The sequence below is a fragment of the Scyliorhinus canicula genome, chromosome 13, assembly GCF_902713615.1.
Source record: "Scyliorhinus canicula chromosome 13, sScyCan1.1, whole genome shotgun sequence".
NCBI classification, from domain to species: domain Eukaryota; kingdom Metazoa; phylum Chordata; class Chondrichthyes; order Carcharhiniformes; family Scyliorhinidae; genus Scyliorhinus; species Scyliorhinus canicula.
Genome location: NC_052158.1, coordinates 126627278 through 126639819, shown reverse-complemented (window position 1 = coordinate 126639819; position 12542 = coordinate 126627278). Strand labels below are relative to the sequence as shown.

Sequence of the window (12542 nt, the reverse complement as noted above, 5' to 3'; positions counted from 1 at the left end):
ATAATTGTAATTTTCTGGTGGCAGTCTATGAATTTACTTCCATGGAAACTGTAATGTTCAATGAAAATATCATTAATGCGTATTGACAGATAATTAACTTTAACCTCTTTTTGTTTAATTGTGAATCAATCGAAAGAGCATTTTGCAGACTTCTAAAAGATGCTGGAAATTGAGAGTGTTTTAACTAAGTGTATTTTACAATTCCAAACTTCTTGAGAATCTATTGTTTGATGATTTCCTACCATCACAAAGAGACGTGTTTGTCACATTCGTGCTAAATTCAGGATGGCAACTGCAATTAAAGCTTCCAATTGTATTGGTGCAAATTTGTTGACAGGTTGATGTATTGGTTGCACATTCATTGATATCTGCAAAAAACATATCCAATTATTCCTTGTTTAGCTTGATTCAAATTTGACCACTAGTTAACCTCTTTTTGTTCAATGGTGAATCAATAGATAGATCAATTTTGCAGCCGTCAAGACTATGTTGAACATTGAGATTGTTTTGACTGAGTGTATTTTGCAATTCAAAATGTCATGAGAATATACTGTTTGATGATTTCCTACCATCACAAAGAGAAGTATTTGTCACATTGGTGCTAAATCCAGCATGGCAACTGCAATTGAAGCTTCCAATTGTATTGGTGCAGATTTGTTGACAGGTTGACGTGTTGGTTGAACATTCGTTGATATCTGCGGAACAAATCCACTCATGAGTTTCTCAGGATCAATTGAAAACTTCGGGTAACTTTCAACTGACATTTGCTATTCATTCCAGACCCAGGTGAGCGTTACAAGCTCCAGGTTATGAGTGCTGGCCTATGGCACCATCAGTTCTGAGGCAGAAGGAATTAATTACGAAAGGCACAAGACCATTTATCCATCTCTATTCTAAGAATCATCCAGTTTAAAGTGCAGAAGGATGCCATTCACCCCATTGAGTCTGTGCCAGCTCTTGGACAGAGCACTCTATCCAAGCCCATGCCTCGTCCCTATCCCAGTAACCCAGTAACACCACCTAACCTTTTCGACACTGTGGGGCTACTTTGCATGGCCAATCCACCTAACTTGCACTTCATTGGACAGAAAATGAATTATGCCCGTGGCTTGCATGTTATTTGGCAAACTCATATTAAATGTTCACTGAAATTGAGATTGGACATTGTTAATGATCAACGGATACGCGCGATGCTGCTTGATTGTTGAAAGGGAAAAAGGTCTCAGACTGATGACCATGACAAATCTATTTACTCTCTTGCAGTGAACATTCTGATCCTATACCCATCCGAGTAGCAGATTCCATCTTCATTGATGCTCAATAATCAGCAATCCTGAGAATTTGCAAATTCATATGTCTAAAGAACATGCCGTTGATCCAAAATGATGAATCATATTTGCAATTTCCTCACCATCTTGAACATTTCACACTGGAAACTATAATCTGCGCTCAAAGTTTATTTACTGCATATAGGCAGATTCTTGTAGATAACCTCTTATTGTCTAACTTAGAAGCTAGTGAAAGACCTTGCTTGTAGATGTCTAGAATACGCTGGACATTGAGAGAATTTAGACTAAGTATAATTTGCGAATCAAAGTTTCTGAGGATCTGAATGATACAACATTTCCTACCATCACAAAGAGAAGTATTTGTCACATTGGTGCCATATCCAGGATGGCAACTGCAATTGAAGCTTCCAATTGTATTGGTGCAGGTTTGTTGACAGGTTGATGTGTTGGTTGCACATTCATTGATATCTGCAAAAAACATATCTATTTATTCCATGTTCAGCTTGATTCAAGCTTGACCACTAATTTTCAATGTACATCACACATGGCCAGCAGAGCCTTCAGGAATTTATGTTGTTCGATTCTTCTGTAATTCAACAGCAATACATTTGATGTTGCATTACCCACAAAAAGAGAGGTTGTTAACATTGTGCACAAATCAGTTTTACAGTATTATTTGACATGTGGGTTCCCATCTGCCCCACACAACGAACAATATTACAGTTGCCCATTAGAGTAACAGACAAAAATATTCTTTATTCGCAAATCCAATGTGCAAAGACCATTCCCATAATGAGAGATGGATTATCCATTTAATAATCTACCTAGAATGATTGAGTTAACCCAATACAAACTGTTTCATTAACAATATGTTTCATTTCAATCAGACATTCTTTTTTGGCAAGTCGTGTTGCTTGGTGCTCCACTGAAATTCAAATTCTGCATTTCTGACTGCAAATGAGTGAGTGAAGCGCAATAACGCAAGTCGTGCAGAAATGAGCAGTGGTCTCAGACAGATCACTGTGTCTAATATATCGATTTTCATTGCCAGCTATTTTTCCCGTGGCCTGATTAAACTAAAATAATCCAACTGCCACAGATTCTTAACAATACACATCCCAGACCAATGGCAAGTCCAGAAGGACAAAGCACATGCCATTGAACGGTAATTCAAAATCATAATTGTAATTTTCTGGCAGTCTATGAATTTGCTACCATGGAAACTGCAATGTGCAATCAAAATATCATTAATGCGTATTGACAGATAATTAACTTTAACCTCTTTTTGTTTCATTGTGAATCAATAGTAAGAGCATTTTGCAGGCTTCTAAAATATGCTGGAAATTGAGAGTGTTTTAACTAAGTGTATTTTACAATTCTAAACTTCTTGACAATCTATTGTTTGATGATTTCCTACCATCACAAAGAGACGTGTTTGTCACATTCGTGCTAAATTCAGGATGGCAACTGCAGTTAAAGCTTCCAATTGTATTGGTGCAAATTTGTTGACAGGTTGATGTATTGGTTGCACATTCATTGATATCTGCAAAAAACATATCCAGTTATTCCTTGTTTAGCTTGATTCAAATTTGACCACTAGTTAACCACTTTTTGTTTAATAGTGAATCAATAGAAAGAGAATTTTTGCAGCCGCCAAGACTATGTTGAACATTGAGATCGTTTTGACTAAGTGTATTTTGCAATACAAAATGTCCTGAGAATCTACTGTTTGATGATTTCCTACCATCACAAAGAGAAGTGTTTGTCACATTGGTGCTAAATCCAGCATGGCAACTGCAATTGAAGCTTCCAATTGTATTGGTGCAGATTTGTTGACAGGTTGACGTGTTGGTTGAACATTCGTTGATATCTGCGGAACAAATCCACTCATGAGTTTCTCAGGATCAATTGAAAACTTCGGGTAACTTTCAACTGACATTTGCTATTCATTCCAGACCCAGGTGAGCGCTACAAGCTCCAGGTTATGAGTGCTGGCCTATGGCACCATCAGTTCTGAGGCAGAAGGAATTAATTACGAAAGGCACAAGACCATTTATCCATCTCTATTCTAAGAATCATCCAGTTCAAAGTGCAGAAGGATGCCATTCACCCCATTGAGTCTGAGACAGCCCTTAGACAGAGCACCCTATCCAAGCCCATGCCTCGGCCCTATCCCAGTAACCCAGTAACACCACCTAACCTTTTCGACACTGTGGGGCTACTTTGCATGGCCAATCCACCTAACTTGCACTTCTTTGGACAGAAAATGAATTATGCCCGTGGCTTGCATGTTATTTGGCAAACTCGTATTAAATGTTCACTGAAATTGAGATTGGACATTGTTAATGTTCAACGTATACGCGCGATGCTGCTAGATTGTTGAAAGGGGAAAAGGTCTCAGACTGATCACCATGACAAATCTATTGACTCTCTTGCAGTGAACATTCTGATCCTATACCCATCCGGGTAGCAGATTCCATCTTCATTGATGCTCAATAATCAGCAAACCTGAGAATTTGCAAATTCATATGTCTAAAGAACATGCCGTTGATCCAAAATGATGAATCATAATTGAAATTTCCTCACCATCTTTGAACATTTCACACTGGAAACTATAATCTGCGCTCAAAGTTTATTTACTGCATATAGGCAGATTCTTGTAGATAACCTCTTATTGTTTAACTTAGAAGCTAGTGAAAGACCTTGCTTGTAGCTGTCTAGAATATACTGGACATTGAGAGAATTTAGACTAAGTATAATTTGCGAATCAAAGTTTCTGAGGATCTGAATGATACAACATTTCCTACCATCACAAAGAGAAGTATTTGTCACATTGGTGCAGTATCCAGGGTGGCAACTGCAATTGAAGCTTCCAATTGTATTGGTGCAGATTTGTTGACAGGTTGATGTGTTGGTTGCACATTCATTGATATCTGCAAAAAACATATCTATTTATTCCATGCTCAGCTTGATTCAAGCTTGACCACTAATTTTCAATGTACATCACACATGGCCAGCACAGCCTTCAGAAATTTATGTTGTTCGATTCTTCTGTAATTCAACAGCAATACATTTGATGTTGCATTACCCACAAAAAGAGAGGTTGTTAACATTGCGCACAAATAAGTTTTACAGTATTATTTGACATGTGAGTTCCCATCTGCCCCCCACAACGAACAATATTACAGTTGCCCATTAGAGTAACAGACAAAAATATTCTTTATTCGTAAATCCAATGTGCAAAGACCATTCCCATAATGAAAGATGGATTATCCTTTTAATAATCTACCTAGAATGATTGAGTTAACCCAATACAATCTGTTTCATTAACAATATGTTTAATTTCAATCATACATTCTTTTTTGGCACGTCGTGTTGCTTGGTGCTCCACTGAAATTCAAATTCTGCATTTCTGACTGCAAATGAGTGAGTGAAGCGCAATAACGCAAGCCGTGCAGAAATGAGCAGTGGTCTCAGACAGATCACTGTGTCTAATATATCGATTTTCATTGCCAGCTATTCTGCCCGTGGCCTGATTAAACTAAAATAATCCAACTGCCACAGATTTTAAACAATACACATCCCAGACCAATGGCAAGTCCAGAAGGACAAAGCACATTCCATTGAACGGTAATTCGAAATCATAATTGTAATTTTCTGGCAGTCTATGCATTTACTACCATGGAAACTGCAATGTGCAATCAAAATATTATTAATGCATATTGACAGATAATTAACTTTAACCTCTTTTTGTTTAATTGTGAATCAATGAAAGAGCATTTTGCAGGCATCTAAAGTATGCTGGAAATTGAGAGTGTTTTAACTAAGTGTATTTTGCAATTCGAAACTTCTTGAGAATCTATTGTTTGATGATTTCCTACCATCACAAAGAGACGTGTTTGTCACATTCGTGCTAAATTCAGGATGGCAACTGCAATTGAAGCTTCCAATTGTATTGGTGCAAATTTGTAGACAGGTTGATGTATTGGTTGCACATTCATTGATATCTGCAAAAAATATATCCAGTTATTCCTTGTTTAGCTTGATTCAAATTTGACCACTAGTTAACCTCTTTTTGTTCAATGGTGAATCAGTACAAAGAGAATTTCTGCAGCCGTCAAGACTATGTTGAACATTGAGATTGTTTTGACTAAGTGTATTTGCAATTCAAAATGTCCTGAGAATCTATTGTTTGATGATTTTCCTACCATCACAAAGGGAAGTGTTTGTCACATTGGTGCTAAATCCAACATGGCAACTGCAATTGAAGCTTCCAATTGTATTGGTGCAGATTTGTTGACAGGTTGACGTGTTGGTTGAACATTCGTCGATATCTGCGGAAAAAATCCACTCATGAGTTTCTCAGGGTCAATTGAAAACTTCGGGTAACTTTCAACTGACATTTGTTATTCATTCCAGTCTCAGGTGAGCGTTACAAGCTCCAGGTTATGAGTGCTGGCCTATGGCACCATCAGTTCTGAGGCAGAAGGAACTAATTACGAAAGGCACAAGACCATTTGTCCATCTCTATTCTAAGAATCATACAGTTTAAAGTGCAGAAGGATGCCATTCACCCAATTGAGTCTGTGCCAGCCCTGAGTCAGAGCACCCTATCCAAGCCCATGCCTCGGCCCTATCCCAGTAACCCAGTAACACCACCTAACCTTTTCGACACTGTGGGGCTACTTTGCATGGCCAATCCACCTAACTTGCACTTCTTTGGACAGAAAATGAATTATGCCCGTGGCTTGCATGTTATTTGGCAAACTCTGTTCACTGAAATTGAGATAGGACATTGTTAATGGTCAACAGATACGCGCGATGCTGCTAGATTGTTGAAAGAGTAAAAGGTCTCAGACTGATCATCATGACAAATCTATTGACTCTCTTGCAGTGAACATTCTGATCTATACCCATCCGGGGTAGCAGATTCCATCTTCATTGATGCTCAATAATCAGCAAAGCTGAGAATTTGCAAATTCATATGTCTAAAGAATATGCCGTTGATCCAAATGATGAATCATAATTGCAATTTCCTCACCATCTTTGAACATTTCACACTGGAAACTATAATCTGGCGCTCAAGTTTATTTACTGAATATAGGCAGATTATTGTAGATTACCTCTTATTGTTTAACTTAGAAGCTAGTGAAAGACCTTGCTTGAAGTTGTCTAGAATATGCTGGACATTGAGAGAATTTAGACTAAGTATAATTTGCGAATCAAAGTTTCTGAGGATCTTGAATGATACAACATTTCCTACCATCACAAAGAGAAGTTATTGTCACATTGGTGCCATATCCAGGATGGCAACCTGCAATTGAAGCTTCCAATTGTATTGGTGCAGATTTGTTGACAGGTTGATGTGTTGGTTGCACATCATTGATATCTGCAAAAACATATATTTTATTCCAGGCTCAGCTGATTCAAGCTTGACCACTAATTTTCAATGTACATCACACATGGCCAGCACAGCCTTCAGAAATTTATGTTGTTCGATTCTTCTGTAATTCAACAGCAATACATTTGATGTTGACATACCCACAAAAGAGGAGGTTGTTAACATTGTGCACAAATAAGCTTTACATATTATTTGACATGAGGGTTCCCATCTGCCCCCCACGAACGAACAATATTACAGTTGCCCATTAGAGTAACAGACAAAAATATTCTTTATTTCGCAAATCCAAATGGGCAAAGACTCTCCCATAATGAGAGATGGATTATCACTTTTAATATCCTACCTAGATGATTGGAGATACCCAATACAAACTGTTTCATTAACAATATGTTTAAAGTTCAACATACAGTCTTTTTGGGCAAGTCGTGTGCTTCGGTGCTCCACTGAAAATTTCCAATTCTGCATTTCTGACTGCAAATGAGTGAGTGAAGCGCAATAATGCAAAGCCGTGCAGAAATGAGCAGTGGTCTTCAGACAGAGCACTGTGTCTAATATATCGATTTCATTGCCAGCTATTCTGCCCATGGCCTGATTAAACTCAAATAATCCAACTGCCCAAGATCTAACAATACACATCCCAGACCAATGGCAAGTCCAGAAGGACAAAGCACATGCCATTGAACGGTAATTCGAAATCATAATTGTAATTTTCTAGCAGTCTATGAATTTGCTACCATGGAAACTGCAATGTGCAATCAAAATATCATTAATGCGTATTGACAGATAATTAACTTTAACCTCTTTTTGTTAATTGTGAATCAATAGAAGAGCATTTTGCAGGCTTCTAAAATGCTGGAAATTGAGAGTGTTTTAACTAAGTGTATTTTACAATTCTAAACTTCTTGACAATCTATGGTTTGATGATTTCCTACCATCACAAAGAGACGTGTTTGTCACATTCGTGCTAAATTCAGGATGGCAACTGCAATTAAAGCTTCCAATTGTATTGGTGCAAATTTGTTGACAGGTTGATGTATTGGTTGCACATTCATTGATATCTGCAAAAAACATATCCAGTTATTCCTTGTTTAGCTTGATTCAAATTTGACCACTAGTTAACCTCTTTTGTTCAATAGTGAATCAATAGAAAGAGAATTTTTGCAGCCGCAAGACTATGTTGAACATTGAGATTGTTTTGACTAGTGTATTTTGCAATTCAAAATGTCCTGAGAATCTACTGTTGATGATTTCCTACCATCACAAAGAGAAGTGTTTCACATTGGTGCTAAATCCAGCATGGCAACTGCAATTGAAGCTTCCAATTGTATTGGTGCAGATTTGTTGACAGGTTGACGTGTTGGTTGAACATTCGTCGATATCTGCGGAACAAATCCACTCATGAGTTTCTCAGGATCAATTGAAAACTTCGGGTAACTTTCAACTGACATTTGCTATTCATTCCAGACCCAGGTGAGCGTTACAAGCTCCAGGTTATGAGTGCTGGCCTATGGCACCATCAGTTCTGAGGCAGAAGGAATTAATTACGAAAGGCACAACCATTTATCCATCTCTATTCTAAGAATCATCCAGTTTAAAGTGCAGAAGGATGCCATTCACCCCATTGAGTCTGAGAGCCCTTAGACAGAGCACCCTATCCAAGCCCATGCCTCGGCCCTATCCCAGTAACCCAGTAACACCACCTAACCTTTTCGACACTGTGGGGCTACTTTGCATGGCCAATCCACCTAACTTGCACTTCTTGGACAGAAAATGAATTATGCCCGTGGCTTGCATGTTATTTGGCAAACTCGTATTAAATGTTCACTGAAATTGAGATTGGACATTGTTAATGATCAACGGATACGCGCGATGCTGCTAGATTGTTGAAAGGGAAAAGGTCTCAGACTGATCACCATGACAAATCTATTACTCTCTTGCAGTGAACATTCTGATCCTAACCCATCCGGGTAGCAGATTCCATCTTCATTGATGCTCATAATCAGCAAACCTGAGAATTTGCAAATTCATATGTCTAAAGAACATGCTGTTGATCCAAAATGATGAATCATATTTGCAATTTCCTCACCATCTTGAACATTTCACACTGGAAACTATAATCTGCGCTCAAAGTTTATTTACTGAATATAGGCAGATTCTTGTAGATAACCTCTTATTGTTTAACTTAGAAGCTAGTGAAAGACCTTGCTTGTAGATGTCTAGAATACTGGACATTGAGAATTTAGACTAAGTATAATTTGCGAATCAAAGTTTCTGAGGATCTGAATGATACAACATTTCCTACCATCACAAAGAGAAGTATTTGTCACATTGGTGCCATATCCAGGATGGCAACTGCAATTGAAGCTTCCAATTGTATTGGTGCAGGTTTGTTGACAGGTTGATGTGTTGGTTGCACATTCATTGATATCTGCAAAAAACATATCTATTTATTCCATGTTCAGCTTGATTCAAGCTTGACCACTAATTTTCAATGTACATCACACATGGCCAGCAGAGCCGTCAGAAATTTATGTTGTTCGATTCTTCTGTAATTCAACCGCAATACATTTGATGTTGCATTACCCACAAAAAGAGAGGTTGTTAACATTGTGCACAAATAAGTTTTACAGTATTATTTGACATGTGGGTTCCCATCTGCCCCCTACAACGAACAATATTACAGTTGCCCATTAGAGTAACAGACAAAAATATTCTTTATTCGCAAATCCAATGTGCAAAGACCATTCCCATAATGAGAGATGGATTATCCATTTAATAATCTACCTAGAATGATTGAGTTAACCCAATACAAACTGTTTCATTAACAATATGTTTCATTTCAATCATACATTCTTTTTTGGCAAGTCGTGTTGCTTGGTGCTCCACTGAAATTCAAATTCTGCATTTCTGACTGCAAATGAGTGAGTGAAGCGCAATAACGCAAGCCGTGCAGAAATGAGCAGTGGTCTCAGACAGATTACTGTGTTAATATATCGATTTTCATTGCCAGCTATTTGCCCGTGGCCTGATTAAACTAAAATAATCCAACTGCCACAGATTTTAACAATACACTCCCAGACCAATGGCAAGTCCAGAAGGACAAAGCACATGCCATTGAACGGTAATTCGAAATCATAATTGTAATTTTCTGGCAGTCTATGAATTTACTTCCATGGAAACTGCAATGTGCATCAAAATATCATTAATGCGTATTGAAAGAATTAACTTTAACCTCTTTTTGTTAATTGTAATCAATAGAAGAGCATTTTGCAGGCTTCTAAAAGTATGCTGGAATTGAGAGTGTTTTAACTATAGTGTATTTTGCAATTCTAACTTCTTGAGAATCTATTGTTTGATGATTCCTACCATCACAAAGAGACGTTGTTTGTCACATTCGTGCTAAATTCAGGGATGGCAACTGCTAATTGAAGCTTCCAATTGTATTGGTGCAAATTTGTAGACAGGTTTGATGATTGGTTGCACATTCATTGATATCTGCAAAAAACATATCCAGTTATTCCTTGTTTAGCTTGATTCAAATTTGACCACTAGTTACACCTCTTTTTGTTCAATGGTGAATCAGTAGAAAGAGAATTTCTGCAGCCGTCCAGACTATGTTGTACATTGAGATTGTTTTGACTAAGTGTATTTGCAATTCAAAATGTCCTGAGAATCTATTGTTTGATGATTTCCTACCATCACAAAGGGAAGTGTTTGTCCCATTGGTGCTAAATCCAGCATGGCAACTGCAATTGAGCTTCCAATTGTATTGGTGCAGATTTGTTGACAGGTTGACGTGTTGGTTGAACATTCGTCGATATCTGCGGAAAAAATCCACTCATGAGTTTCTCAGGATCAATGAAAACTTCGGGTAACTTTCAACTGACATTGTTATTCATTCCAGACCCAGGTGAGCGTTACAAGCTCCAGGTTATGAGTGCTGGCCTGTGGCACCATCAGTTTTGAGGCAGAAGGAACTAATTACGAAAGGCACAAGACCATTTGTCCATCTCTATTCTAAGAAGCTTTCAGAGCAGAAGGATGCGATTCACCCCATAGAGTCTGAGCCAGCCCTTATACAGAGCACCCTATCCAAACCCATCCCTCGGCCCTATCCCAGTAACCCAAGTAACACCACCTAACCTTTTCGACACTGTGGGGCTACTTTGCATGGCCAATCCACCTAACTTGCACTTCTTTGGACAGAAAATGAATTATGCCCGTGGCTTGCATGTTATTTGGCAAACTCATATTAAATGTTCACTGAATTGAGATGGACATTGTTATGGTCAACAGATACGCGCGATGCTGCTAGATTGTTGAAAGAGTAAAGGTCTCAGACTGATCACCATGACAAATCTATTGACTCTCTTGCAGTGAACATTCTGATCCTATACCCATCCGGGTAGCAGATTCCATCTTCATTGATGCTCAATAATCAGCAAAGCTGAGAATTTGCAAATTCATATGTCTAAAGAACATGCCGTTGATCCAAAATGATGAATCATAATTGCAATTTCCTCACCATCTTTGAACATTTCACACTGGAAACTATAATCTGCGCTCAAAGTTATTTACTGAATATAGGCAGATTATTGTAGATTACCTCTTATTGTTTAACTTAGAAGCTAGTGAAAGACCTTGCTTGTAAGTTGTCTAGAATATGCTGGACATTGAGAGAATTTAGACTAAGTATAATTTGCGAATCAAAGTTTCTGAGGATCTGAATGATACAACATTTCCTACCATCACAAAGAGAAGTATTGTCACATTGGTGCCATATCCAGGATGGCAACTGCAATTGAAGCTTCCAATTGTATTGGTGCAGATTTGTTGACAGAGTTGATGTGTTTGGTTGCACATTCATTGATATCTGCAAAAAACATATAGTTATTCCAGGCTCAGCTTGATTCAAGCTTGACCACTAATTTTCAATGTACATCACACATGCCAGCACAGCCTTCAGAAATTTATGTTGTCGATTCTTCTGTAATTCAACAGCAATACATTTGATGTTGCATTACCCACAAAAAGAGAGGTTGTTAACATTGTCGCACAAATAAGTTTTACAGTATTATTTGACATGAGGTTCCCATCTGCCCCCACAACGAACAATATTACAGTTGCCCATTAGAGTAACAGACAAAAATATTCTTTATTCGCAAATCCAATGTGCAAGACCATTCCCATAATGAGAGATGGATTATCCTTTTAATAATCTACCTAGAATGATTGAGTTAACCCAATACAAACTGTTTCATTAACAATATGTTTAATTTCAATCATACATTCTTTTTTGGCAAGTCGTGTTGCTTGGTGCTCCACTGAAATTCAAATTCTGCATTTCTGACTGCAAATGAGTGAGTGAAGCGCAATAACGCAAGGCCGTGCAGAAATGAGCAGTGGTCTCAGACAGATCACTGTGTCTAATATATCGATTTCATTGCCAGCTATTCTGCCCGTGGCCTGATTAAACTAAAATAATCCAATCTGCCACAGATTCTAAACATACACATCCCAGACCAATGGCAAGATCCAGAAGGACAAAGCACATGCCATTGAACGGTATTCGAAATCATAATTGTAATTTTCTGGCAGTCTATGCATTTACTACCATGGAAACTGCAATGTGCAATCAAAATATTATTAATGCGTATTGTCAGATAATTAACTTTAACCTCTTTTTGTTTACTTGTGAATCCATGAAAGAGCATTTTGCAGGCTTCTAAAGTATGCTGGAAATTGAGAGTGTTTTAACTAAGTGTATTTTGCAATTCTAAACTTCTTGAGAATCTATTGTTTGATGATTTCCTACCATCACAAAGAGACGTGTTTGTCACATTCGTGCTAAA

General features: G+C 37.9%; 1 protein-coding gene across 18 annotated transcripts in view; it reads right to left on the bottom strand.

Annotated features, from left to right (window-relative positions):
- The window catches only part of LOC119975484 (fibrillin-2-like), a 188366-nt gene that overhangs the window by 52348 nt on the left and 123476 nt on the right, over nucleotides 1–12542 (bottom strand). For 6 of the 18 annotated variants that reach the window (XM_038815198.1, XM_038815202.1, XM_038815201.1 and 3 more), the window contains exons 1-12: nucleotides 11437–11470; nucleotides 10387–10511; nucleotides 8993–9118; nucleotides 7623–7748; nucleotides 5498–5623; nucleotides 5171–5296; nucleotides 4097–4222; nucleotides 3034–3159; nucleotides 2707–2832; nucleotides 1632–1757; nucleotides 570–695; nucleotides 243–368 (exon numbers count right to left, since the gene is read on the bottom strand). In XM_038815198.1, coding sequence (XP_038671126.1) covers nucleotides 243–368; nucleotides 570–695; nucleotides 1632–1757; nucleotides 2707–2832; nucleotides 3034–3159; nucleotides 4097–4222; nucleotides 5171–5296; nucleotides 5498–5623; nucleotides 7623–7748; nucleotides 8993–9118; nucleotides 10387–10501 — 1375 coding nt within the window. In that variant the 5' untranslated portion in view covers nucleotides 10502–10511; nucleotides 11437–11470. Of the gene's footprint in view, nucleotides 1–242; nucleotides 369–569; nucleotides 696–1631; nucleotides 1758–2706; nucleotides 2833–3033; nucleotides 3160–4096; nucleotides 4223–5170; nucleotides 5297–5497; nucleotides 5624–7622; nucleotides 7749–8992; nucleotides 9119–10386; nucleotides 10512–11436; nucleotides 11471–12505 lie in introns of those variants that run through there. The other 12 variants (XM_038815212.1, XM_038815216.1, XM_038815199.1 and 9 more) reach the window with 11 other exon arrangements.